General features: G+C 41.6%; 1 protein-coding gene across 2 annotated transcripts in view; it reads right to left on the reverse strand.

Moving 5' to 3' along the window:
• The window catches only part of USP13 (ubiquitin specific peptidase 13), a 135,984-nt gene that overhangs the window by 62,149 nt on the left and 49,638 nt on the right, over positions 1 to 24,197 (reverse strand). For both annotated transcript variants that reach the window (XM_025377547.1, XM_025377548.1), the window contains exons 5-8: positions 19,162 to 19,304; positions 17,285 to 17,469; positions 6,259 to 6,353; positions 4,661 to 4,848 (exon numbers count right to left, since the gene is read on the reverse strand). In XM_025377547.1, the coding sequence (XP_025233332.1) occupies positions 4,661 to 4,848; positions 6,259 to 6,353; positions 17,285 to 17,469; positions 19,162 to 19,304 (611 nt within the window). The remainder of the gene's footprint in view (positions 1 to 4,660; positions 4,849 to 6,258; positions 6,354 to 17,284; positions 17,470 to 19,161; positions 19,305 to 24,197) is intronic.

The raw sequence follows: 24,197 nt of genomic DNA on the forward strand, positions 1-24,197 counted from the left end.
CTGTGGGTCAGTTAAACCACTTTCCTTTATAAATTACCAAATCTTAAGTATGTCTTTATTAGCAGCATGAGAACAGACTAATACATCTTGTTTAGTATCTGTCTTTCCAGAGATTATATACTAGAATGTCATCTCATTAAGGTAGCAACTTTATCTAAATCACTGCATCTCCAGCACAAGAACAGCATCTGACATGTAAAAGACACTCAATAAATATTTGTTCAATGAATACATTTATGTCACACAATCACACAATTAACTTTCATAACTGAGTACAATAACCAAACAGAAAAGGCATTATGGCAATGAAGCCCTAGCAGAGAAGCATGATACACTATTAGTTGGCAATGACCTCTAATTGGATTCCCTAACTACTAGAAACTTCTAGGCACCTGCTGTCCACAAGTTGTTGTAGCTTAGATTATGTACCTACATCAAAATTAACAGAGCGTGCTTCTTTGGGCCAGTCCCATTCAAAGGACAAACAAGACACAAACCGAACTTCAGAGCTAAACTATTTAGATGCAGGGGCTACACTGAAGAATTCCTAACAATACATAACATGATGAACTCAGAAGCTCTTTTATGATCCAGTTTAAATCACATCTCAAAACCTGACAAGACAAAAAAATCTCACTGGAATGATGAACACTAGTGAATAGGCTTACACTTTAAGGCAAAATAGACAGAAGAGTAAAGAGAATAATTTTGTTTTTTTTCTTCAAAACAGCATCTCACTCCCTCGCCCAGGCTGGAGTACAGTGGCACGATCTGGGCTCACTGCAACCTCTGCCTCCCAGGTTCAATCAATTCTCCTGCCTCAACCTCCCAAGTAGCTGGTATTACAGGCATGCACCACCATGCCTGGCTAATTTTTTAGTAGAGCGAGGTTTTGCCATGTTGGCCAGGCTGGTCTCGAACTCCTGACCTCAAGTGATCTGCCCACCTCAGACTCCCAAAGTGCTGGGATTACAGGCATGAGCCACCGTGCCCCGCCAAGAATAAATCTTTGATGTCAGAAAAGTTCACTTTGCTGGCACCTGAGGTCAGGGAGAAAAAGAGAGAAGTCCATTTTGCTATCAATGTATATATCCCTTTTCTAACTGATGAAGGAAATTTTCCATTAAAATAAAATTAAATTAAAATGCAGAAGTGACGCTAGATAATTTTCATAGATGTTATACCTCCTGTTTGTAATCTAGCAATTCTTAAAAAGATGTAGTTTCGCTATCTAGCAATCTATCTTGGTTGTCATTCCATTTGTATACCAGTTTATTTAGATTCAATCCTCAATAAAAATTATTTTGAAATGTAAACTAGGTGCAAGTGGCACACAGGGCACCAAGGAATCAGGCCAAGTTCCCAAATTACACTATGGCTGTTCATAAGCCAGTTAATCTTTCTGAGTCATTTTTCTTTTTTTTTTCTTTCTTTAATTTTCTTCTTATTGTTTATTTCTTTTTTTTTTTTTTTTTCCTTGAGACAGAGTCTCACTCCGTCGCCCAGGCTGGAGTGCAGTAGAGCAATCTCGGCTCACTGCAACCTCTGCCTCCTGGGCTCAAGCAATTCTCTTGCCTCAGCCTCCCGAGTAGCTGGGATTATAGGCATGCACCACCATGCCCGGCTAATTTTTGTATTTTTGGTAGAGACAGGGTTTCACCATGTTGGCCAGGCTGGTCTCAAACTCCTGACCTCAGGTGATCTGTCCACCTCGGCCTCCCAAAGTGCTAGGATTACAGAAGTGAGCCACTGTGCCCGGCCTTCTTATTTTGTTTTGTTTTGTTTTTGATACGGAGTTGCTCTGTCGCCCAGGCTGGAGTGCAGTGGCGCAATCTCCGCTCACTGCAAACTCTGTCGCCTCCCGGGTTAACGCCATTCTCCTGCCTCAGCCTCCCTAGAAGCTGGGACTACAGGCGCCCACCACCATGCCCAGCTAATTTTTTTGTATTTTCAGTAGAGACGGGGTTTCACCGTGTTCGCCAGGATGGTCTCGATCTCCTGACCTCATGATCCACCCGCCTCGGCCTCCCAAAGTGCTGGGATTACAGGCGTGAGCCACTGCGCCCGGCCCTTGTTATTTTTCTAAAGACAGGATCTCACTCTGTTGCCCAGGCTAGAGTATAGTGACACAGTCACAGCTCACTGCAACCTCAGACTCCTGGGCTCAAGCAATCTTCCCACTTCAGCCTCCTGAGTAGCTGGGACTATAGGTGTGCACCACCATGTCCGGCTATTTTTTTTTTTTTTTTTCATTTTTGTAGAGATGGGATCTGACTTTGCTGCTTAGGCTGGTCTCAAACTCCTGGCTTCAAGTAATCCTCCTGCCTCAGCCTCCCAAAGTCCTGGGTTTACAGGTATGAGCCACTGTGCCAGGCCCTGAGTCACTTTTTCTACTTTCAAAAGGAAGACACTGCTCCTGAATCTAACTCCACTGAGTTAGACCTACCGAGGAAAAATAAATGAGAAGAACAAGTATTTCAATCCGGTGATATTTGGTCAAAGGATGAAAAGACTGAAGACATATATGAATAGTTCATTGCTCATGTTCTAATATATCCAGTAAATGTTTAGAAAATAAAATGAGAATGTAAAATACTAGATAACATAAAATTCTAAGACTCCTGGAACAAGACTAGGGAGAGATTCAAATACTACATTCTCAAAAACACAGAGCTTCTGTCTTCACTCCTCCTACACACGCACCACGATGTGTGTCCCTTCTCCACAGGCTCCTCTCTGACCACCTCCTTCCTTTCTCCTTCATGGAATGTACCACGTTTATAAGCATGCAGTTGTTCCTATGATTATTTTCTTAATGCCTACATCTCCTGCTTACTTCACGCCTGGGAGTGAGGACCATGTCCTTCTGCTCACCACTGACCCCCACACACTCAGCACACTGCTTAGCAGAAAAGAACTCACTCTCTATTGGCTGGATGAAAAAATGAAAAATAGACATGGAAAATGGACCACAAATTTTCAAAGCCAGAAAACAGCAAGAAGAGGTATGTCTCCAAACACCAAGAGAGGAAAGAGAAGGGTATGTGACAAACTTTTGATAAACCTCCATTAAAGCCACTAGGATTTCAACTCCATGTGGGTAAAACATGACCTGGACTATTCCTGATATGTTGTCTGCCTGTCTCAGCACACACATGTCCTCTTCCACACTTAAAGTAAGGTGGAAACCTACCTCTGGAACACACTAGGATGATTCGCTACACTTAGGCAGTGGCTGCACGAGAGTGCACCAGCCACAGCTCCTGGGCTCTATAGCTCCCTGTCCTTAGTACACCCAAGGAAGAAAACAGCCATGGACATAGCTGCTGTGCCCCTCGGTGTGGGAGGAGGAAGGCAGTCTTGTACAAGCACAGTCAGGGAGTACCTAAATCAGTGCCTCTCAAATTATCTGTGGTAAAGGGTCAGTTTTTTTGTTTATTTCAACTCAGACAGATGATACCTTTTAAAAATACAAGTAGGATGGTTAATGAGTACAAAAGTATAATTAGAATGAACAAGATCTAGTATTTCATAGCACAGCAGGGTGAATATAGTCAACAATAATCTGTCGTATATTTTAAAATAACTAAAAGAATGAAATTGGAATTTTCCTAATACAAAGAAATGACAAATGCTTGAGGTGATGAATATCCCAATTACCCCAATGTCATTATTACACACTGCATGCCTGTATCAGAATATCACATATACCTCATAAATATATACACCTGTTATGTACCCATAATAATTAAAAATAAAAAAGTTTAAAAATACAGAAATTATTAGAAAAATGAAATGCCGCTGTAAGACACAACAGCAACGTCAAATTGTTACAATTTCCCAGCGCTCACTCTCGATTTCCAAACTTATCTCATTGCAGGCCCATATCCAGCAGTACAAGGAGCAGCACCAGCCTATGAACCACACTTTGAGTAGCAAAAAATGAAAGCCCTAAATCCTTGAGGAAATTCCAGTCCACCACAAGAGAGACAGTAACCAGACCAATCACTGGATCTCTCCTAGTGCATCTGTAGGAGGGAATTGGCAGACCTGCTGTGAAGGTTAATGATTAATATATTCTTGGTATATAGGGTGATGGTCAAAAAGCAGAAACCATTATTAATAACAAACCCCTGTATGGTGCTTTTCAGTTTACGAAGCTCTTCTTTTTTTTTTTTTTTTTTGAGACAGAGTCTCGTGCTGTCACCCAGGCTGGAGTGCAGTGGCACGATCTCAGCTCACTGCAACCTCTGCCCCCCGGGTTCAAGTGATCCTGCCTCAGCCTCCTGAGTAGCTGGAATTACAGATTCATGCCACCACCCCCGGCTGATTTTTGTATTTTTAGTAGAGACAGGTTTTGCCATGTTGGTCAGGCTGGTCTCGAACTCCTGGACTCATGACCTGCCCGTTTCAGTCTCCCAAAGTGCTGGGATTACAGGCGTTAGCCACTGCGCCCAGCCACAAAGCTCTTCTTATCTCACCTGATCCCCATAATACTTGACAAATGTTCTCACCCAGTCTCTGTAGAAGGCAAGCCAGAGAAAAGGTGGCAAAATGTCCTGAAGCAATAAAGATGGGCTTCGCAGCACACACTGAGCGGACTGGACCTAGATGGGGCAGGGCGGTGCTGCATGCCCTGGTCTGCATGGAAGGCACTTACGCTCTCTGGAATTCTGGGATGCTGAAGATGGCCTGCATGACAGAGCTGAGATAGCAGCTGTTGCCCAAGTTCTTCAGACCCGTGTAGCCAGGACCATACATTGGCTTCAGCTTCGTGCCCGACTCCTGGATCACTTCCCACTCACTGACCCTCGGCTTGATGTCATTGTCCTGGAGCCCATTCTCTGTCTGAGACAAAGTCATTGAAGAAAAACAACTTTAAATATGATTCCCATTCAAAGGTCATGTCCCATTAATTATTTCTAATAGCATAGGATGTTTCTGCCATTTTTCCCCCAATTACACAGAGAAATAAACAAGACTGAGAGATGGTGATGGTGGTACAACAATGTGAATGTACATAATGCCAGAGAACTGCATGCTTAAAAATAGTTAAAATGGTAGCTTTTATATTATATATATTTTACCACAATTTTTAAAATACACATGAAAAAGATTTTAAAGAGAGGCCAGGCGCAGTGGTTCACAGCTGTAATCCCAGCACTTTGGGAGGCCGAGGTGGGCGGATCACTCGAAGTCAGGAGTTCGAGACCCACCTGACTAACATAGCGAAACCCTGTCTCTACTAAAAATCCAAAAATTAGCCAGATGTGATGGTGCATGCCTGTAGTCCCAGCTACTCGGGAGGCTGAGGCAGAAGAACTGCTTGAACCCGGGCGGCGGAGGTTTCAATGAGCTGAGATCACGCCACTGTACTCTAGCCTGGGCAACAAGAGCGAAACTCCATCTCAAAAAAAAAAAAAAGATTTTAAAGAGAGAAAGACTGAAAGGGAAAGAGATAGGAGGAGGATGAAGAACAAATAGGAATCAAAAAAGAAGCAAGTAGACTAAATTCAAGAGAATATTCAATGCAACACAGCAAACAAAAAGGCCAGGCAGCTGGAGAGGATATGGACTAAAACCATGAGACTTGAGAGTGCCGTGAAAGAAGACGGAGGTGCAAAGAAGAGCACAGAAAACTAAACAAAAAAGTAGAAATGAGTGACAAAGAGGAAGCAGAATGGGAACATGAAAAGAGGGAGGCGGCCTGGAAGGAAAGGGCTAAAACAAAATGCACATTTAAATAGTTTCTTAAAGGGAAAAATATTATATAGTCATGACATCAACTTGAAAACACAATATTAAATGAAGCAGAGCTTCTCTATCAATGGTAATGTGTTGGTTTATTCGTTCTGTCCCCTAGGAGCTTTGCTTCCCTTCCTGAAATTAATTAAAGTGATGTTGGTCACAGATAATTTTAAAGGTCATCTCCCTACACCATCTGCGCTTCGTGAACAAAGAATGATTCACACAACTGCCCATCAAAGGAGACTAATTTTGCAAGTAAACCCCAACTAAACCAAAAGAGTATTGGATGAGGTGCCGTTTTTATTACAGCATAAAAAAATCTAAGCTGGCAATCAAAAGAAAACATCTATTAATTAAGTGCAAGAAGTAAATGCAACAATTAAAAGCTAAAACCTATAAAATGAAGATCCACATTAGAGGAATTATTATTAAATAAATCAAGCAGTTCCCTCGCCCTCTCCCCACCCCTACCCCATGTAAGGTGGAAACAGAAACAAAAGGAGGCCTCACCCCATGCATATGAAGCATATCAATTCCAAAATGCGCTAAGTGCTTGGCCAAATGAGGATCCAAAACAGGTTCTTCTTCTTGAAAAGAATAAACATCTAGCGGATGAAGAGAAAATAAGCACTGCAATCAGTAATCAGGTCATTGAATATCCAACACATATTTTTTGAACTCCTACTGTACACCAGGCTTGGGCTATCACTGAACAAAACGAAAATTTTCTAACATTCAACAAGGGCAAAGATAAATGATAAATACAGGCATTTTTTTGTAAATATACACACATATCATTCTTTTGACATTTTGGAAAGTTGTTTTTTGTTTTTTTTTAAGTTTTCTAAAACAAGAAAAGAAAAAAGAAGAAAAGAAAAAACAGTATCTAATAAGCATACAAATATAAATGCCTGACACTTGATTTTTCTAACTAAAACCACAGTGGCATAACTCTGAACTCAGGAAGAGGCATGGGCACAGGAAGAGGGGGTGACGGCCATCCGCCATGGCAGGGGGAATCTCCGGGGGAACAGAGAGAACACACAGGCCCTCAGGGCAGCTTCTTCCATCTGAGACAACGAATTTCTGCTCATGAAACCCTCTATATTCTCAAACCTACCACCTTACCACCTCCACCTCCCACCTGCCCCCACATCCCTTCTTTCCCATCTTCAAGTCCACATCTCACAGAACCAGCGAGAGATCTGTGAAGACTGTGTGGCGCTTCCCTAATGGGTCCACCTCATAGCACACATAGAAAATGACCGTATGTTTGGTATTTCAGGGATACTCAAGACTCCAGCCATCCCTGCCCTGCCTCACTGCCCCAGGGCCTCTGGGATCCACATCCCGGCCATTTGAGAGACGCTAGTGCTGGTAAGCTCTGTGCTGAGGTGGGCTGCCTCTTTCCTCGGGACAATAATATCCCACCTGACAACACAAGGCTTTTGACTGAACCTGGCTTCTCAAAGTGGGGTGTATGGACTCAAAGCAGCAGCTTCACCTGGGAACTCATTAGAAATGCGGAATCTTCTTTGGAAGGCTGAGGCAGGCGGATCACGAGATCAGGAGATCCAGGCGATCCTGGCTAACACAGTGAAACCCTGTCTCTACTAAAAATACAACAAATTAGCTAGGCGTGGTGGCGGGCGCCTGTAGTCCCAGCTACTCAGGAGGCTGAGGCAAGAGAATGATGTGAACCCAGGAGGCGGAGCTTGCAGTGAGCCGAGTTCGTGCCACTGTGCTCCAGCCTGGGGGACAGAATGAGACTCCATCTCAAAAAAAAAAAAAAAAAAGAAAAGAAATGCAGAATCTTGAGCCCCGCCTCAGGCCAACTGAATGAGAATCTGCATTTTTAACGAGATCCTCAGGTGCACAGTGAAGTTGGAGGACTGTTTGGTTTTCCAAAGTTATCCAATCCGCTGCCCTATCCATCCTCACACACAGTGCAGTGAGGAGGACAGAACAGACGTTTTCAAGCCCATCTTGCGGATAAGGAAAAGAAGCTCATAAAGGTTAAATGATTTTTGCCTTAAATCCCACAGGTGGCCCAGAACCCAAGTAGTCTAACTCCTGGCCCAATCTTCCCTCTACAACAGAATATTTATGAAGGTATATCAGGACACCAGCCAGGTGCAGTGGCTCACATCTGTAACCCAGCACTCTGGGAGACCAAGGCAGGAGGATCACTTGAGGCCAGGAGTTTGAGGCTACAGTAAGCTATGATAATGCCACTGTACTCTAGCCTGGGTGACAGAGCAGGACCCTGTCTCTAAAAAACAGGAAAAAAAAAGAATGTTTCTAAAGAAGGAAAAAAAGAAAAAATATATATATCAGAACAGGATACCAATAGACTCGGTGAAGAACCAACCTAGGCCCTTAAAAGGAATGAAGACTCAAAACCCACCATTTCTTCGCTCTTATATTTGAAAACCAAAATCTATAACAAGGACAATGGATATGAAGATATCACTCTTTGGGACAGTATATGTCAGAATGTCCAAGGAGTTCCTTACTCCTTGGAACATCACCGGGGGAAAAAAAAAGTAATGCATAGAAGCTATGTGACCTTCTATCCCATACTCAGATATACAGAGACTCCCTGCTCCCGAAAGAAATTCAGTCTTTCTATTATTACTAAGTTAAACATTGTATAGCTGTCTTTTCTATTCCTCTTCCCCCAGAGGCCCATTATAACTGTGGATAGCAACCCTCATTTATATATTTTAAATATAATTCAGTGTTCTCAAAAGCAAAACAAAAGACAAAACCTCAGCCCAATTAAGAAGAAAAATTTCTAAAAGTTTAAATATTAATAAAATAAACAAAAACCTTTGAACTAATAACTTGAAACAAATACATCAACAGAATTTTTAATCTATGACAAGGGACCAAAAAATTCCACTCAAATACTAGCTGGAAGGTGAAAATGGCACTCCCTTGGCACTTTAGTTGTTATTAATTAGGGAGATAGTTTGAAGACTTCAGACTTTAAGCCTCTAATGATCAGGGCTGTATTAGAAAATAATAAAACTGCCAGAATTAAACCACTGGTATTGGCCTAGGATTTTGAAATAAGTGAAAACCACACAGCCCTCCACAGTTCATAACCCATTAGGCTCTTGCCACATTGAGAAAATCATATTTCATACCTCCAGCCATTAACTGCTCCAAAGATGTGACATGATTTGGTCAAATGCTATAGTTATTTCTCATCCCCAAGACAAAAACGGTTTAGTGAGTAACATACAAGAAACCTGAAAATGAACTGTGATCTTCAAACTTGGCAATCATGAAGAATTTGTAAATATGTAGTCAGAGAAAAAAAGTTTTCAGTGGCCTCAGTGGCTGAAAATGCTGTCTTGTATGTTTTTCCCTGGGGAACTCATTTTATTCCCAACTTCAGCTTAGCAAAGTCATGTCTTAGTACAGAAACTACGGTAGTAAATAGGCAACTCCCGACAAGCATCATCCATCCCGCTCCCCAGCCTGGCCTAACACTTGAAGCCAAGAACCACGGTTAGGGAGTTCACAGAGGGATCCTCCCAGGAATAGCCCAAGAAGCATTTCATGAGTAACTACATTTATTTTAGAAGCAAACCAGTCATCCTTTCATTTCAAGTTAAATGACAAACTAAACCACATAGAACATGAGGCAGCAATTCGCGGAAGAAAAAAGATTTAAAAAAATTTTTAGAACAAGAATATCCCATTTATGACAAGCATGCTAGAAAGCAGTATGTGCCATAAGCTCAAAGATTAATTAAGGAAAAGCTCAGAGAGCACAGACAGAGAGAGAGACGAACCAGAAGCAAGACTGAGAATCTGTAAGAAACCAGATCAAAATGTTCTAAGTAATTCCCAGAGATTAAAATGATGCTATTGGATGGTATGCTATTAGGATTATGCTGTTAGGACTAGCATGCCTGGTGCGGGTCATCCTTGTTCAACCACCAAGATTAACTCACTCATTCATGGTATTCAGCAAATATTAACTAAATACCAAATACATATATACCCTGAGGATATAATGTTAAATAAGACACGCAGAGTCCCTGCCCTCATAAGTTTAAAGTTTAACATTTCAAATAGTCTTAGAAGAAATGCTGGTTTGGTGTGAAGGGTCTCATGGTTTAGTCATGTGACTTTTATGCCCTTATCCTAGGCCCCAGAAAATGGCAGAAGTCCGAATTCTCCCTCCAGATTACCCTACAGGAAAGTAGAAGGGAGAGAGAGGTAAGGATGTACCTTAAAAAGTCCTTGTGTTAAAACTACGGAAGGCTGGGTGCGGTGGCTCACGCTTGTAATCCCAGCACTTTAGGAGACCAAGGCAGGTGGATCACCTGAGGTCAGGAGTTCGAGACCAGCCTGACCCACATGCAGAAACCCCGTCTCTACTAAAAATACAAAATTAGCCTGGCGTGGTGGCACATGCCTGTAATCCCAGCTACTCAGGAGGCTGAGGCAGGAGAATCACTTGAACCTGGGAGGCAGAGGTTGTTGTGAGCCAAGATTGCACCGCTGCACTCCAGCCTGGGCAACAAAAGCGAAACTCTATCTCAAAAACAAAACAAAACAAAAACTAGGAAAGCCAGTTTTGGTGCCCTTCTCTCACAAGTGGAGAGAAAAAGCAAAGCTCCTGGTCAAACACCAAGTAATAAATCAGAGAGAAGAAAACGAAGAGAGGTTCTCCTCAGTCAGCACAGATCTGTCCACCCAAACTGCATCTCTCCACCAGGAGTTCACATTTGTGTGCCTCTAAGCCATCTGCAACAGACAGGAAAAGAAGAAAAACAAGACAACTCCAGCAGCTACACTAGAAAAATAAACACAAGGCTGGGCGCAGTGGCTCACGCATGTAATCCCAGCACTTTGGGAGGCAGGGGCGGGAGGATCACGAGGTCTGGAGTTCGAGACCAGCCTGGCCAACATAGTGAAATCCCGTCTCTACTAAAAATACAAAAATTAGCCGGGCATAGTGGTGTACACCTGTAATCCCAGTTACCAGGGAGGCTGAGGCAGGAGAACTGCTTGAACCCAGGAGGCAGAGGTTGCAGTGAGCCAAGATCAAACCACTGCACTCCAGCCTGGGCTATAGAGCGAGATTCCATCTCAAAGAAAGAAAAAGAAAGAAAGAAAAATAAACACAAAATAAATTAGGCCAGCATGTAGGATATCTTTAAAGAGAGAATAGGTTATAATCCTAGGACTTTTAGAGGCCGAGGCAGGAGGATAGCTTGAGCCTGGGAGCTCGAGACCAGCCTGGGCAACATAGTGAGATTCTGTCTCAATTAAAAAAGAGAGAGAGAGAGAGAGAGAGAGAACAGGGCTAGGCACAGTGGCTCACATCTATAATCCCAGCACTTTGGGAGGCTAAGGCAGGAGGATCACTTGAGCCCAGGAGTTCAAGGCCAGCCTGGGCAACATAGTAAGACTCCATTTCTACAAAAAAAAGAAAAAAAAAATTAGCCCGGTATGGAGTGTGGTGGCAAGCACCTGTGCTCCCAGCACTTGGGAGGCTGAGCTGGAAGGCTCACTTGAGCCCAGGAAGTTGAGGCTGCAGTGAGCCATGATTGCACCACTGCTCTCCAGCCTGGGCAACAGAGTGAGATCCTGCCTCAAAAAAAAAAAAAAAAGAAAAGAAAAAGAAAGAGAGAGAGAACCACCAGGACACACAAAACTTAGACTATAGTCAGGAAAGGAAAACAGGTAAGAGTAAAAAAGATGTTAATAAAATAGAAAAAAGGTAAATCAGAGAAGCCAATATTCTCTGCCTTTTTTAAAATTTTTGAGACAGGGGCTCACTATGCTGTCCCGGCTAGTCTCAAACACCTGGGCCCAAACAATCCTCAAAACACAGCCTCCTAAATAGAAGCAGATTTTGTTGGTGTGTCTTCCTCCATTTGTTTGTTCCATAATATTTGCTGAGCACCTACTATGTGTGAGGGACACTACTAGATGCTAGAGATGTAACAGTGCCCAAGAAATGTGGCCTTAGGCCCTGCTGTCCTAGGGGACCACCATTAAATAAACTGTTAACAGGGTCTTATGAAAAGTACCATGACAGAGCAGCAGGAAGTACCACAGAGGCACACAGGAGGGGCCCAGGTCAGGCCAAAACTAAAATGAAGTAGTCTATGCCCTGATTCCAAATCCTACGGCTGGGAGAAACTCAAGGGAACTTATGCCCAGGTAGGGGGTAAAGATGACCAAAGAAAAAAGACCAGCTTGAGATGCTATGAAGCTGGTACAGTCAATAGAATAGGCAATTTCACAGCTGCCTTGGGCATCTCTGGAAGACTCTCCTGCAATCATCCAAGACACCAAAGCATCTTCTCGGGTAAAGTGGTTTCCATGATGGAAGAAAAACACACCCTATCTTGCCACCACCCTGCCCTACTCCCTTTCTACCAAGAACCTCATCCCTGCCTCGCCGAAACAATGTGTCCTCCCACAGAGGAAAGTGTTTTGTTTGTTTGTGTAGTGATCTGCTTCTTGGTTTGTTTGTTGCTGTACCCATGGGGACCCAGAGTAGAATTTCACATGGGGCCCGTTCTTACTACGCATGCCACCACTCTGGCCTAGACTGAGGGACCGGAGCTTCTTTGAAAAACTAAATCTAGGTTGAGACCTCAAGGATGAAGTCTCATTGGACAAATATATCCTTATTGGGGGAAAGGAAATCAGGATGATCAGATCACACTACCATTAAATATTTGAGTCCACAACCTTCTTGGATTCCATGTTCACTAAGCAATCTTCTAAATATAATTCATCTCCCCACAGGGAAGGAATGTACTGGTCAAGCGAACATAAACATCCTACTTACCGGCAGTTGTGGCTCTCATTATGAACTAAAAAACAAATGCCGACTTTGAGACTTTGTCTCTTGTGAGTTGAACTGGCCTGAGTAAGCCCAGTGAGTGTGGAAGAGCAGACCCTCAGCAGTGGAAACTTCACCGAGAGATGACTGCCCCGCAGAACAGGGGACTCCCTACCCCCAGGCCTCAATGTCCACAAGGCTCATCATTAGACATTTAAGAAAACTTTATGCATGTTTTTTTAAATTTAAGTAGCTTTTAAATACATAATAAGTTACAGCTAGCAATCTATTAAACAGATTTAAAGGAAACCAAAATAGAATATATGCATTCCATAAACTAATATGAAATCACAATTAGAAAATAATTACTTTTATTAAAACCAGCTCTGCACAATATATGCAGGAATTAAAGCCTGATCTTTTTCAAAAAGTTAACATTATTTTAGTTAAATGAATTCACAATGCTTATCACAGTGAATACAATCTGCCTTGCTGTTGCCAATGTTTTATACTTTCTATGATTGAAATACAAGTATGTATTCAAATACTGTCAATCATATGACAAGAAAAACCTTAAAAGTTATTTCTTCTTCATAAAAACAACAACAACTGTGGAAAATAATGGGTTAATATTCTTAATAATCAAAGAGTTCTTAAAAAACAATTTTTAAAAACCTAAACCTATGAGAAAATTGGCCTAAGAAATTCACAAAAAAGAACTACAAATGGCCAAGAATACTAAGGAAAATATTCAGCCTCATCAGAAACGCAAATTAAAACAAGACACCAGATTAGCAAAGTTATTTTTTTAAGTCTTAATTAAAAAGTTGTCAAGGATTTGTTAAAATGAGTACTGTCATACACTGTTGATGGGAATGTAAATTGTTACAACTGTTTAAAAGAGAATCTTGGTAACTGAAAATTTTAAAGATTTAACTCTTTTTGTCATAGAAATTTATTCTAAAGAAATAACTACACAAACACCCAAAGATTTGCATATATACAAGGATGTTCATCAGAATAGAAAAAAAAATTGTAACCACTCACAGAATAGTGAAATGATTTATGAAACCATCATAAAATACTGAAGAATAATAATATAGAAAAACATAATGCCAAATGGAGAAAAACAAGGAATAAAACTTTATACAGTATGATCTAATTTTTGTAAAAATGTGAGATGGGTGCGTGTGTGTACGTGTGTGTGTGTATGAATTGATTAACCCTTTAAAAAAAGAGAAAAGACTGAAATGAAATACCTAAATTATTAACTGAGTAGTCTAGAGGGTGGTATTACTAGTAGTTTGTATTGATTTATCTCAACTTTTATCTCTGTTTTCTACATATGTTACACTGAATATCTGTTTGTTTCAAAATCAAGAGGAAAATATAAAATTTTCTTAAAACTGAAAGAAAAGACACTAGATTTACTCTAGCAGTTTTAAAATAAGTTTCCCATTAGAAAAAAAAGCTTCTGGAAAGCTAAAGATACACAAAGAATAGAATTAATTCTTGCCTTTATGATTAGCATACATTTAAATAGAATCTAACTACAATCACTCACTGAATAACAACATTTTGGTCACACAGTGGACTGCATACATGGCAGTGGTCCCATAAGGTTCTAATGGAGATGAAAAATTCCTGTCACCTAGTGATGTCATAACCCATCATGTTGTAGCATTACAGCATTACACACATCACTCCCATGCTTGTGGTGATGCTGGTGTAAACAAACCTACTGCACTGCCAGTCACATATAAGTATAGCACATACGGTTTTATGTACAGTACACAATACTTGATAATAATAATAAACGACTAGGTTACCATATTATGTGTTTACTATACTATACTTTTCATTGTTATTTTACAGTATTCCTTCTGCTTCTATATGAAAAAAAGTTAACTGTACAACAGCCTTGGGCAGGTCCTTCAGAAGGCATTCCAGAAGACGGCATTGTTATCATACCATGCATGTTATTGCCCCAGAAGGCTTTCCAGTGGGACAAGCTGTGAAGGTGGAAGACAGTGATACCGATGATACTGACCCTGTGTAAGCCTAGGCTAACGTGTGTGTTTGTGTCTTAATTTTTAATAAAAACGTTTGAAAACTAAAAGTTAAAAATAGAAAAAAGTTTATAGAATAAAGATATTTAAAAAAAAAATGGCTGGGCATGGTGGCTCACACCTGTAATCTCAGCACTTTGAAAAGCCAAAGTGGGTGGATCACCTGTGGTCAGGAGTTCAAGACCAGCCTGACCAACATGGTGAAACCCCGTCTCTACTAAAAATGCAAAAATTAGCTGGGCGTGGTGGGGGCGCCTGTAATCCCAGCTACTCAGGAGGCTGAGGCAGGAGAATAACTTGAATCTAAGAGGTGGAGGTTGCAGTGAGCTGAGATCACGCCACTGCACTCCAGCCTGGGTGACAGAGTGAGACTCTGCCTCAGAAAACAAATCAAAACCAAAAATTTGTACAGCTGTATAATGTATTTGTGTTTTAAGCTAAGTGTTACTACAAAAATGTCCAAAAGTTAAAAAAATTAAGTTCATAAAGTAAAAACATTACAGTAAGAGGTTAATTTATTATTGAAAAGGATTACATTTTCATAAATTTAGTGTAGCCAAGTGTATGGTGTTTATAGTCTGCAGTAGTGAACACTAAAGTCCGAGGCCTTCACACTCACTCTCCACTCACTCACTGACTCACCCAGAGCAACCCCCAGCCCTGCATGTTCCATTCATGGTAAGTGCCCTATACAGGTGACCATTTTCTATCTTTTATACCATATTATTGCTGCATCTTCTCTATGTTCAGATATGTCCAGATACACAAATACTTACCATTGTGTTACCACAGCAGTCAGTACAGTACCATGCTGTATAGGTTTGTAGCTGAGGAGCAACAGGTCACATCATATAGCTTGGTGGTGAAGGAGGCTATGCCATCTAAGTTTGTCCAAGTATACTCTGCGATGTTCACACAACAAGGAAATCACCTAATGGTGCATTCTCAGAACATATCACCATCCTTAAGTGATGCATGACTGTATTCAAATGCTTATATACCAGTTGGTTCATTTAACAAAAGTATTTGTGCGTAAGATGTGTAAGATTTTGTATAGAACCCAAAGATGAGTAAGACATAGACTTGCTTTCAAACTGCAAAGTCATACACGAATAGTTATAGTGTTGAACAGGCTCTTCTGAGAACTGAATTTCTAATAACTGGTCCTATAAAGGAACTACACAAGACAGCATAGAAAGTCGGAAAATCTGAATTATTCTCCCCTTGCAACTTTATCGGACAGAATTCCTACACTGCAAATCTTTCTTTCTACAATCCCCTAAAAGGATAAGGAGAAGGGCATAGAGAAAAGTCATTCAACACCCACTCATTGAATAACAATCACCTGTAAACACCACGCTATAACCCTCAATCCAAACGCAGGTCCTGAATTTCCTCTTTCAATCCCAAAGATTTAGGATAAGACCTGGGTTGTGTGTATCTTTATTCACTTTAGGGGAAAATCTTTGGTACCAGTATCTAGGGTTTCTCAGCTACTTGTCTCTAATGAGTTAAAATAATTCCACAAAACTTGAAAGCAGGAAAATTCTCTAAAATGTGAAACCAAAGAATCCTGACATGACCTAACTGCCAGTCCCCAATTATATATCAAATGAAACACTATACCGGTTCAATGAAAAAACAATGATTGGTGAAAAGTGTCCCCTTATTTAGCGAAAAGATCTTGGGCAATTAACTCTGAGGCGGGCTAATTCCATCACTGAAAAATAACAGAAAAAAGAGAAAAGAGAAAAGATGCGTTTTTATAGTTCTCCTAAAAACATCTTACCTTACAGCAAAGAAGAAACAGAGACTAAATAAAGCCTGGGAAAATGGAGAAGACCAGCTGGGTATCAGTTCAGATGTGTGCTTAATAAATGTTTCCAATGATGATTAGATGATGGGTTTTTATAGCCACTGCTCAATATTTAAGTTTCTCATTACTGATCCTGATATTATTGTCTTTTTCCCTCGCAAAATGGTAGAAGGTATTAACTGTACAAACATGGCCAAAAGCTAATGTTTCAAAGCACACCATGTGAGGACAAAAAGAAACAGAACCAACTCTGAAGCTGACAGTGCAAGAAGGAAACAATTCTAATCCCCTGGAGAACGTGAACACCATCACTGCCAGGTGATTTCAGGGACTCTTTTAACACACGGTATCCTTTGAAACTCATATTCTCCATAAGTAATCCATTTGTTTCTAAAATGATACTTAATCCCTGTAATGGATTCCAGGGCTTCCTCCTGCTGTTCTAACAGTAGACTTGATTATTCACACTCACTTCACAAATCCTGTTTCCCGCTCTGTCCTCTTAGCCGAGAGATACACAGAAGGAAAATAACAACAGCAGCAATTTGTATTAGGACCTTACGGCATGCACTGAGCTAAATGCTTTATGCACACTAACAAATATAGGAAAGAGGTACCATTATCATTATCCTCAAGATGAGCACTCTAAAGCTTAGGGGGATTAGAAAACTTGCCCAAGACTTCAAAACTAATAAGAGGCAGAATTAGGATTCAAACCTGGGCTGTCTGCATCCAGAGCCTACACCTTCCAACCACCTGGATTCAGGGATTGGTTAAATCTAAGAGGAAGCCACTGCATGTTCCCAAAGTCTGTAAAGGCGCACTCACCTGCCCCGTCAGGGGTGATGGTTCCCAGTTTCACGGCTAGTGGGTAGCCCATGTCTCTGTAATGCTCCAGCGCATGCCCATTGCCCCCAGAGCTGTCAAAGAACCACTTTCCACATAGGACAGAGCCGTCAGTCAGATTCAACCAGAGGTTTTCTCGCAGGTCACATCTGGCACACTTCCAACCACTAGAAAGCCATTGGAGAGTAGTCAGAACAGCCAGAGCATAATTTTAAAAATTAACATCTAAGAAAACAGATGGTTTCAGGTAGGCAGGTCACAACAAAGGCTCAGTGAAGTAACAGAGACTGGTGCTTCCCCATTTTCTCCCCTCAAGACATTGTTGGACAGGCGTGGTGGTTCACACCTGTAACCCCAGCACTTTGGGAGGCTGAGGCAGGCGGATCACCTGAGGTCAGGAGTTCGAGAGTAGCCTAGATAACATGGCGAAACTCCATCTCTGTTAAAAATATAAAAATTAGCCAGGTATGGTGGTGGGCACCTGTAATTCCAGCTACTCAGGAGGCTGAGGTAAGGAGAACTGCTTGAACCTGAGAGGCGGAGGTTGCAGTGGGCCAGGATTGCGCCAGTGCACTCCAGCCTGGGTGACAGACCAAGACTCTGTCTCAAAAAAAAAAAAAATTATTGTTCCTCTCCCAGAGTGGCAGGATCACTCAGCACCCTGCCTGCCTCCCAGATGTGGATTAGCCCCTCCCAGCATCTCCGAGTGGCCTTTTTTACTTTTGAAAACTGACACAAAACTTTGGGCTAGGAGAGGAGCTCATTTCCTTAAAATTCCTCCATGAGGGACAGTGGAGCTTGAACAAGTTTAAAATATTAAGGATCCTGTGTGTATAAATGTCTAAAGTTCTAAAGCATTAATCACATACAGTAAAGCTAGTTTATACAAATCCGACTACAATGCAAATCTAAATTAATTGGAAAGGAGACCAACTTGACTAAAAGCTAAATGTCAACTATATGCTGAGTACCTTACAGAAGTCTCATCATTTAATTCTAACAAACACCTTTCAGCATCAGTATTACCATCTCTATTTTTACAAACGGAGAAACGGAGATCCAGAAGTAACTCTCGCTTCCAAAGACCACACAGAAGGCGAATGCCGTGCAATTGTCAGGATTCAACCAAATCAGACACATTCCTAATCAATCTGCCTATCCACCAATACCTGTCTCTCTAAACACACCGGCACCTAATAAGAGGAGATACGAATGGAGCCCAAAGAGTATTCCAGCCAAAATGTTAAAACCAAAGACTTGTAAGTTGGATTGCCCTAAAACAAGACTCTGAGACAAAAAAGTGAAGGTAAATGGCTTCTCTGGGAGGTGATCCCAGGGAAGTGGGGAAGAGAGACAAGCAAGGGTAGGAAGCTGCTACAGGATATGTCAGTGAGCAAATGTATACTGTGGGTGACTGGGGCTCAGGCCACGTGGGGAACTGCAAGAGACAGATATCCCACCTGGAGGGGCAGAAAACTGGGGTATGAATCCACCCATGCCACAGTCGCTGGTTTAGGGCTGCTCCAGGAGGAGGGAGGGAGCTTCACTCTGGTGTTTCTGACTGTCCCATGCACCGGCCTAACTGACTTCAGCAAGCAGAAAAGGCTCTCAAGCAAAGGGTTGCAAGTGCTTGCAACTGGCAGCTTCAGGGCAGGGAAGGGCTTAGGGGTATGGACTGGGCATATTCAGCACCTACTACAAAGCTACAAACAATTTTAGAGAAAAGTTTTATATTTACTTTTAATAAAAGGCATCTGGTAAGAAAAAATATAACTGCCAATTCAAAAAAGAGGTAGAAAACAAATATTCCTTTGGCCAGTTTTAGGGAGTAAAGTTCCATTCTACTATTTGACTCTCACCTTGGAGGAATCCTGACGCCATTGTCCAGTTGGGTGAGGTTGTTGGCATATTTCGATACTGGCAATTCATTTTCCCACGTGTCTGGGTCTTGCTTTCTGTATGGAGATTTTGAGCTGAGAACTGCATCACAAGCAATTGTTACCTATAAGACAAACCCAGATGTAATATATAAAAACAGTTTGGGAAAATAACAATTTGCTAGTGAATAGCAAATTCACTACAAAGTGAATTTAAAAACTGAAGAAATGCAAACAGCACAAGTGTCACAAGAGAGAGATCCTGTCTTCCTGCACTTCCCCTGGATTGAGCTAGGTTTTGTCCCTGGCCTAGTGTTTGTAGTATTGACAATGGCACAGATAGCAAGAAACTAAATTCACTTTCTAAGCCCAAGCTTAGAGGTCAGATTTAACAATTCCTACCACTTAGCAAGCAGGGTGAAAAGTAGGAGGTGAACAATTTGCAAGGGTGAAATTAGATACAGGAATGCCCAGGATTTACCCAAGTGGTGTGTTTTCCTCATAACAAATGTACACTCAGATATCCAATATCCTCAACTCATCACACAATGGCATGTGGTCAAGGGCACTTGAATGGAATGTAAGCAGCATGGCTCCATTTCTTAATCTGGTGCAAATGTGACCCTGGACAGGGACATGCCTGGGTGTCTCTGTGCCAGATTAGTCCACATCATGAGCAAATCTGTGATGTCCTGCTCAGCACCAACTGACCACAGGGGAGGAGGAAAACAGACTCTGCCCTCTCCCTACCCGATTAATTCTGGCCATATGCCTATGACCCAATGTGCTATTGGCTTAATGCTATAAGCTGTTTCTAACTGTCTTTTAAGAACTTATATTCTGGTTGCAAAGTAAACTGGTACAGCCGCTTCGGAAAACAGTTCAGTAATTCATCAAATGGTTAAACACAGTTATCGTATGACCCAGCCATTCTACCATAGGTATATACCCAAGAGAAATGAAAATATGTGTCCACACAAAAACGTATACACAATTGTTCATAACAGCATTATTTATATTAGTCAAAAAAATGGGGCTGGGCACAGTGGCTCACACCTGTAATCCCAGCACTTTGGGAGGCTGAGACCAGCAGATAACTTGAGGTCAGGAGTTCGAGACCAGCCTGGCTAACATGGTGAAACCCTATCTCTACCAAAAATACAAAAATTAGCCAGGCGTGGTGGCATGCTCCTGTAGTCCCAGCTACTCAGGAGGCTGAGGCAGGAGGATTGCTTGAGCCTGGGAGGCAGAGGCTGTAGTGAGCTGAGAACGAACCATTGCACACAACCTGGGCAACAGGACAGAAACCCTGTCTCAAAAAAAATTTTTTTAATAAAAAATAAAAATAATGGGAACAACCCAAATGCCTACAGATATAACAAATAGAATGTAAAATAAAATGTTGTACTACATACAATGGAATGTTATTTGCCAATAAAAAGGAATGAAATATTGATACATGCTACAATATAAACAAACTTTGAAAATATATTCTAAGTGAAAAAGCCAGTCACAAATAGCAACATATTACATGACTCCATTTATGTGAAATGTCCACAGTAGACAAATCTACAGAGATAGAAAGTAGATTAGTGAGTGCCACAGGCTCAGCATGGAGGAAGGGTTGGAGGATGATGGCTAAGGGGTATGGGTTTTTTAGTGGGGCAAGAGAAATCTTCTAAAATTAGACAGTGGTGATGGATGCCCAACTCTAATATAATAAATGCCACTAAATTGTAAAAAATAAATAAACAGCAAAATTTGTAATCTACATCACTAATATCCTGCATAATGAGCTGATCGTTTTCCCCTGAGTCACAGTTTCCCATGTGTCTGGGTCCTGGCTTCTGACCCTAGAACCAAGGAAGGAACAAGAAACAATGGAGTAAGTTCCCTCAGCTGCCATTTCACCCCCACCTAGCCCACAGGCAATTCCTAGCAGCCCTGTGATGTAGGAATCGGCCTCGTGTCCACTCCAACTCCATCCCTCCTGGTCCTAGCCACCATCATGGTTCCCCCATAGCTACACAACAGCCTCCTTACCGTGGTCTTCCCTCTAGCCCTGCCCCTCTTCTTTGCACAGCAGCCAGAGTGATCTGCTGTGAAAATTATATCCTATCCTTCTCCAGCTTAAAAGTCTTATAGGTTATACTGACCACTACTGATTGATGACACTGAGCTACTCACAGTCAGGAACAAGGAGGAGGTCCCGGCCTCAACAAGCTTATGATCCATTAGAGATCAGGACTTAATAAATATAGTTAAGCCTTTCAAAAGAGAGCCTTCCATTTGTCTCCCATTACAAATGCTGTTGTGTAATTAGTTTGTTTTTTTCCATTTTGAAAACTCATCCCCTATCACCTTCCAGAAATGCCCATAGAAAATAGAGCTGGGTTCACCACAAGCCCCCTCCAGGCTTTATGGGCTTGGGACATGCCACCTTAGCACTTCTGGCCAGGACTTCTTCCTTGTTCCTGACTGTGAGTAGCCCAGTGTCATTGGTCAGTAGTGTTGAGAGTTTTAAGCTGGAGAAGGATAGGATCTAATTTTCACAGCAGATCACACTGGCTGCTGTGCAGGGAAGAGGGCAGGCGTGGAAGAAAGACCACAGTAAGGAGGCTGTTGTGTAGCCTCCTAATCTTTTGAGTCTGACCTATTATAACCTCCTTGTTTGTTTCATCAACTACCCAAATCAAGTCTGTGTCCTCCTTAGGACTGTCTCCACCCCTACTACTTTTATAACCGTTCTGGTTTGCAGTGCACTATGACTCTGAACAAAACTCAAATAGAATCTTCTCCTTTATCCTTGAATATCTTTCTGGGTGACAACCAACAAAACGTCCTTAGACTTCTGGGCCTATAAAACACTGATCCAGGGTTTTCAGAATATCATCCAAAATCACCTAAAGGCCCTTTTTATGGGTGACAGCTGAAGGTCAGGATCCATCATCCTGTAATCACACTGTGAACTATTTTTCCCTGGATATGTTATCTGAAGTGATGCGAAAAGACCTTGGTACTAGTCCTGGCTCCATCCCAAGCCATCATAAGCTTCCAGTTCAGTTCTGCACTGGAACTGTCTCAAACTGTCTCATAAGAGTCCAGCTTTAAATTTTAAGAAATTCAGCAAGATGGTTGCTAAACACAGCCATTATAAAACATTAAATCATACAAACTTACAACTAAATAAAATGTTTTCAAAAGGTGACATATAATCAAAAATTCTTCACTTCCTAATTGTTTTACTGTATCTCATTATTATCTATGTGCCCTTGAGGTTTTATTTACATTCACATCAGTGGAATGCTGGAAATTCTGTATCATGGTCTGCTACTACCACTCTTTCCAACACCCCATTCAGTGATGTCACATTGACAGCCTGAAATCAGTCATGGTGGGAGTATTTACACCATGGAATCAGCAGACACTACAAAACAGGGCTTTTTTTTCCCTAGGGAGCCTGTTGTTAAACATTTACAAGCACACCACTGCTCCAATTCCTGCTGTCAAAAATGAAGGCATTGGATTTCAAGCTCTAAGACCCCTGCTGAGCTCACAGTGCTATGTCTCTGTGAACCCAGCATCACCCAGAGGTGCTTTAACTTTGTGGTAGAACCTATAGAGTCACTCTCTGAAACTGAAATTCTTCTGTGCTAAGACACTCAAAAAGTGAAGGAAGAATCACCTGGTTCGACGTTTTGAGCTCAATGATTTTTGTTATTTAACAGTTTAAAAAGAGAATTGTCAAACACCAAAAATATAGCAAAAGCATGAAAAGAAAATATAGTAACTGGCATCTTCTATGGAGATAAATCCTATCAGTTACCATCAGACAAGTCCAGGCTTTTCCTTTAATCTCCCCACCCTCATCTTCCAAATAATTCTGTCTTCTTTTTTCATTCATAATGTATTTCTTAATACTAAAAGACTCTATATTAAAAATTATATCTTGTCGGATTCAGATTTCTATGGCACTTGTCTTATTTTAAATAAGAGTATTCACACTTCAAATTATACTCCAAGTATAATTTGAAAAGGCTTTTTTATTAATTTTTTTAACATAAAGACTTATTCATGAGGGACTGAAAGCAAAATAATTTATCATAACATTTATTCACAATGTTTCTTCTCTTCTGACAGCAGAAATAAGAGTTATATTAAACAAGACAGTAAGAACTCTCAGTATTACAGAAATATAAGCATTAGTATACAATTTCAGGTAATGGGATGAGGTAAGGCCATTTTGTCCACTAATATATTTTATCCTTGGAAACAGCCACATGAGTCAACATGGAATTGGAGAAAGCAAAGGTAATTTAATTCCGTGTGCCCTACTGAACACTGTGCACTTAGCACTAAAAGAAGAGGCACAATATTAAATATACACAAAATTCTCATTTCTATGGTTTTAGATATAAAGTAGATTGGGGCAAAAGAGAATGAAAGGTGGAAACCTAGTCCCTAGTGACATGGAAACCCCAAGCACAAATGTCCCCTCTTGGCAGGGACAAGTGAGCAGATGGCCACAGAGAGAGTCATGCAACGTCCAGAAGACTCTGGGACCTTAAGAGCTGGCTTTGGTTCTGGCATGGTTTCAGGAGGGAAAAAATGAACAGGCATGTCTAAACTCAACCCTCCCTGACCCCACTGCGATCTGTGGCCAGGCTCTGGGAAGTCAAGGCGTGCACAGAGCGGAAAGAGGAAAAGAAATGGGAGACCAGGCCCGGCGCGGTGGCTCACGCCTATAATCCCAGCACTTTGGGAGGCCGAGACGGGCGGATCACGAGGTCAGGAGATCGAGCCCATCCTGGCTAACACGGTGAAATCCCGTCTCTACTAAAAATACAAAAAATTAGCCGGGCGTGAGGGCGCCCGTAGTCCCAGCTACTCGGGAGGCTGAGGCAGGAGAATGGCGTGAACCCGGGAGGCGGAGCTTGCAGTGAGCCGAGATCGCGCCACTGCACTCCAGCCTGGGCGACAGAGAGAGACTCCGTCTCAAAAAAGAAAAAAGAAAAAAA

The sequence above is a fragment of the Theropithecus gelada genome, chromosome 2 (genome assembly GCF_003255815.1).
Source record: "Theropithecus gelada isolate Dixy chromosome 2, Tgel_1.0, whole genome shotgun sequence".
Lineage (NCBI taxonomy): Eukaryota > Metazoa > Chordata > Mammalia > Primates > Cercopithecidae > Theropithecus > Theropithecus gelada.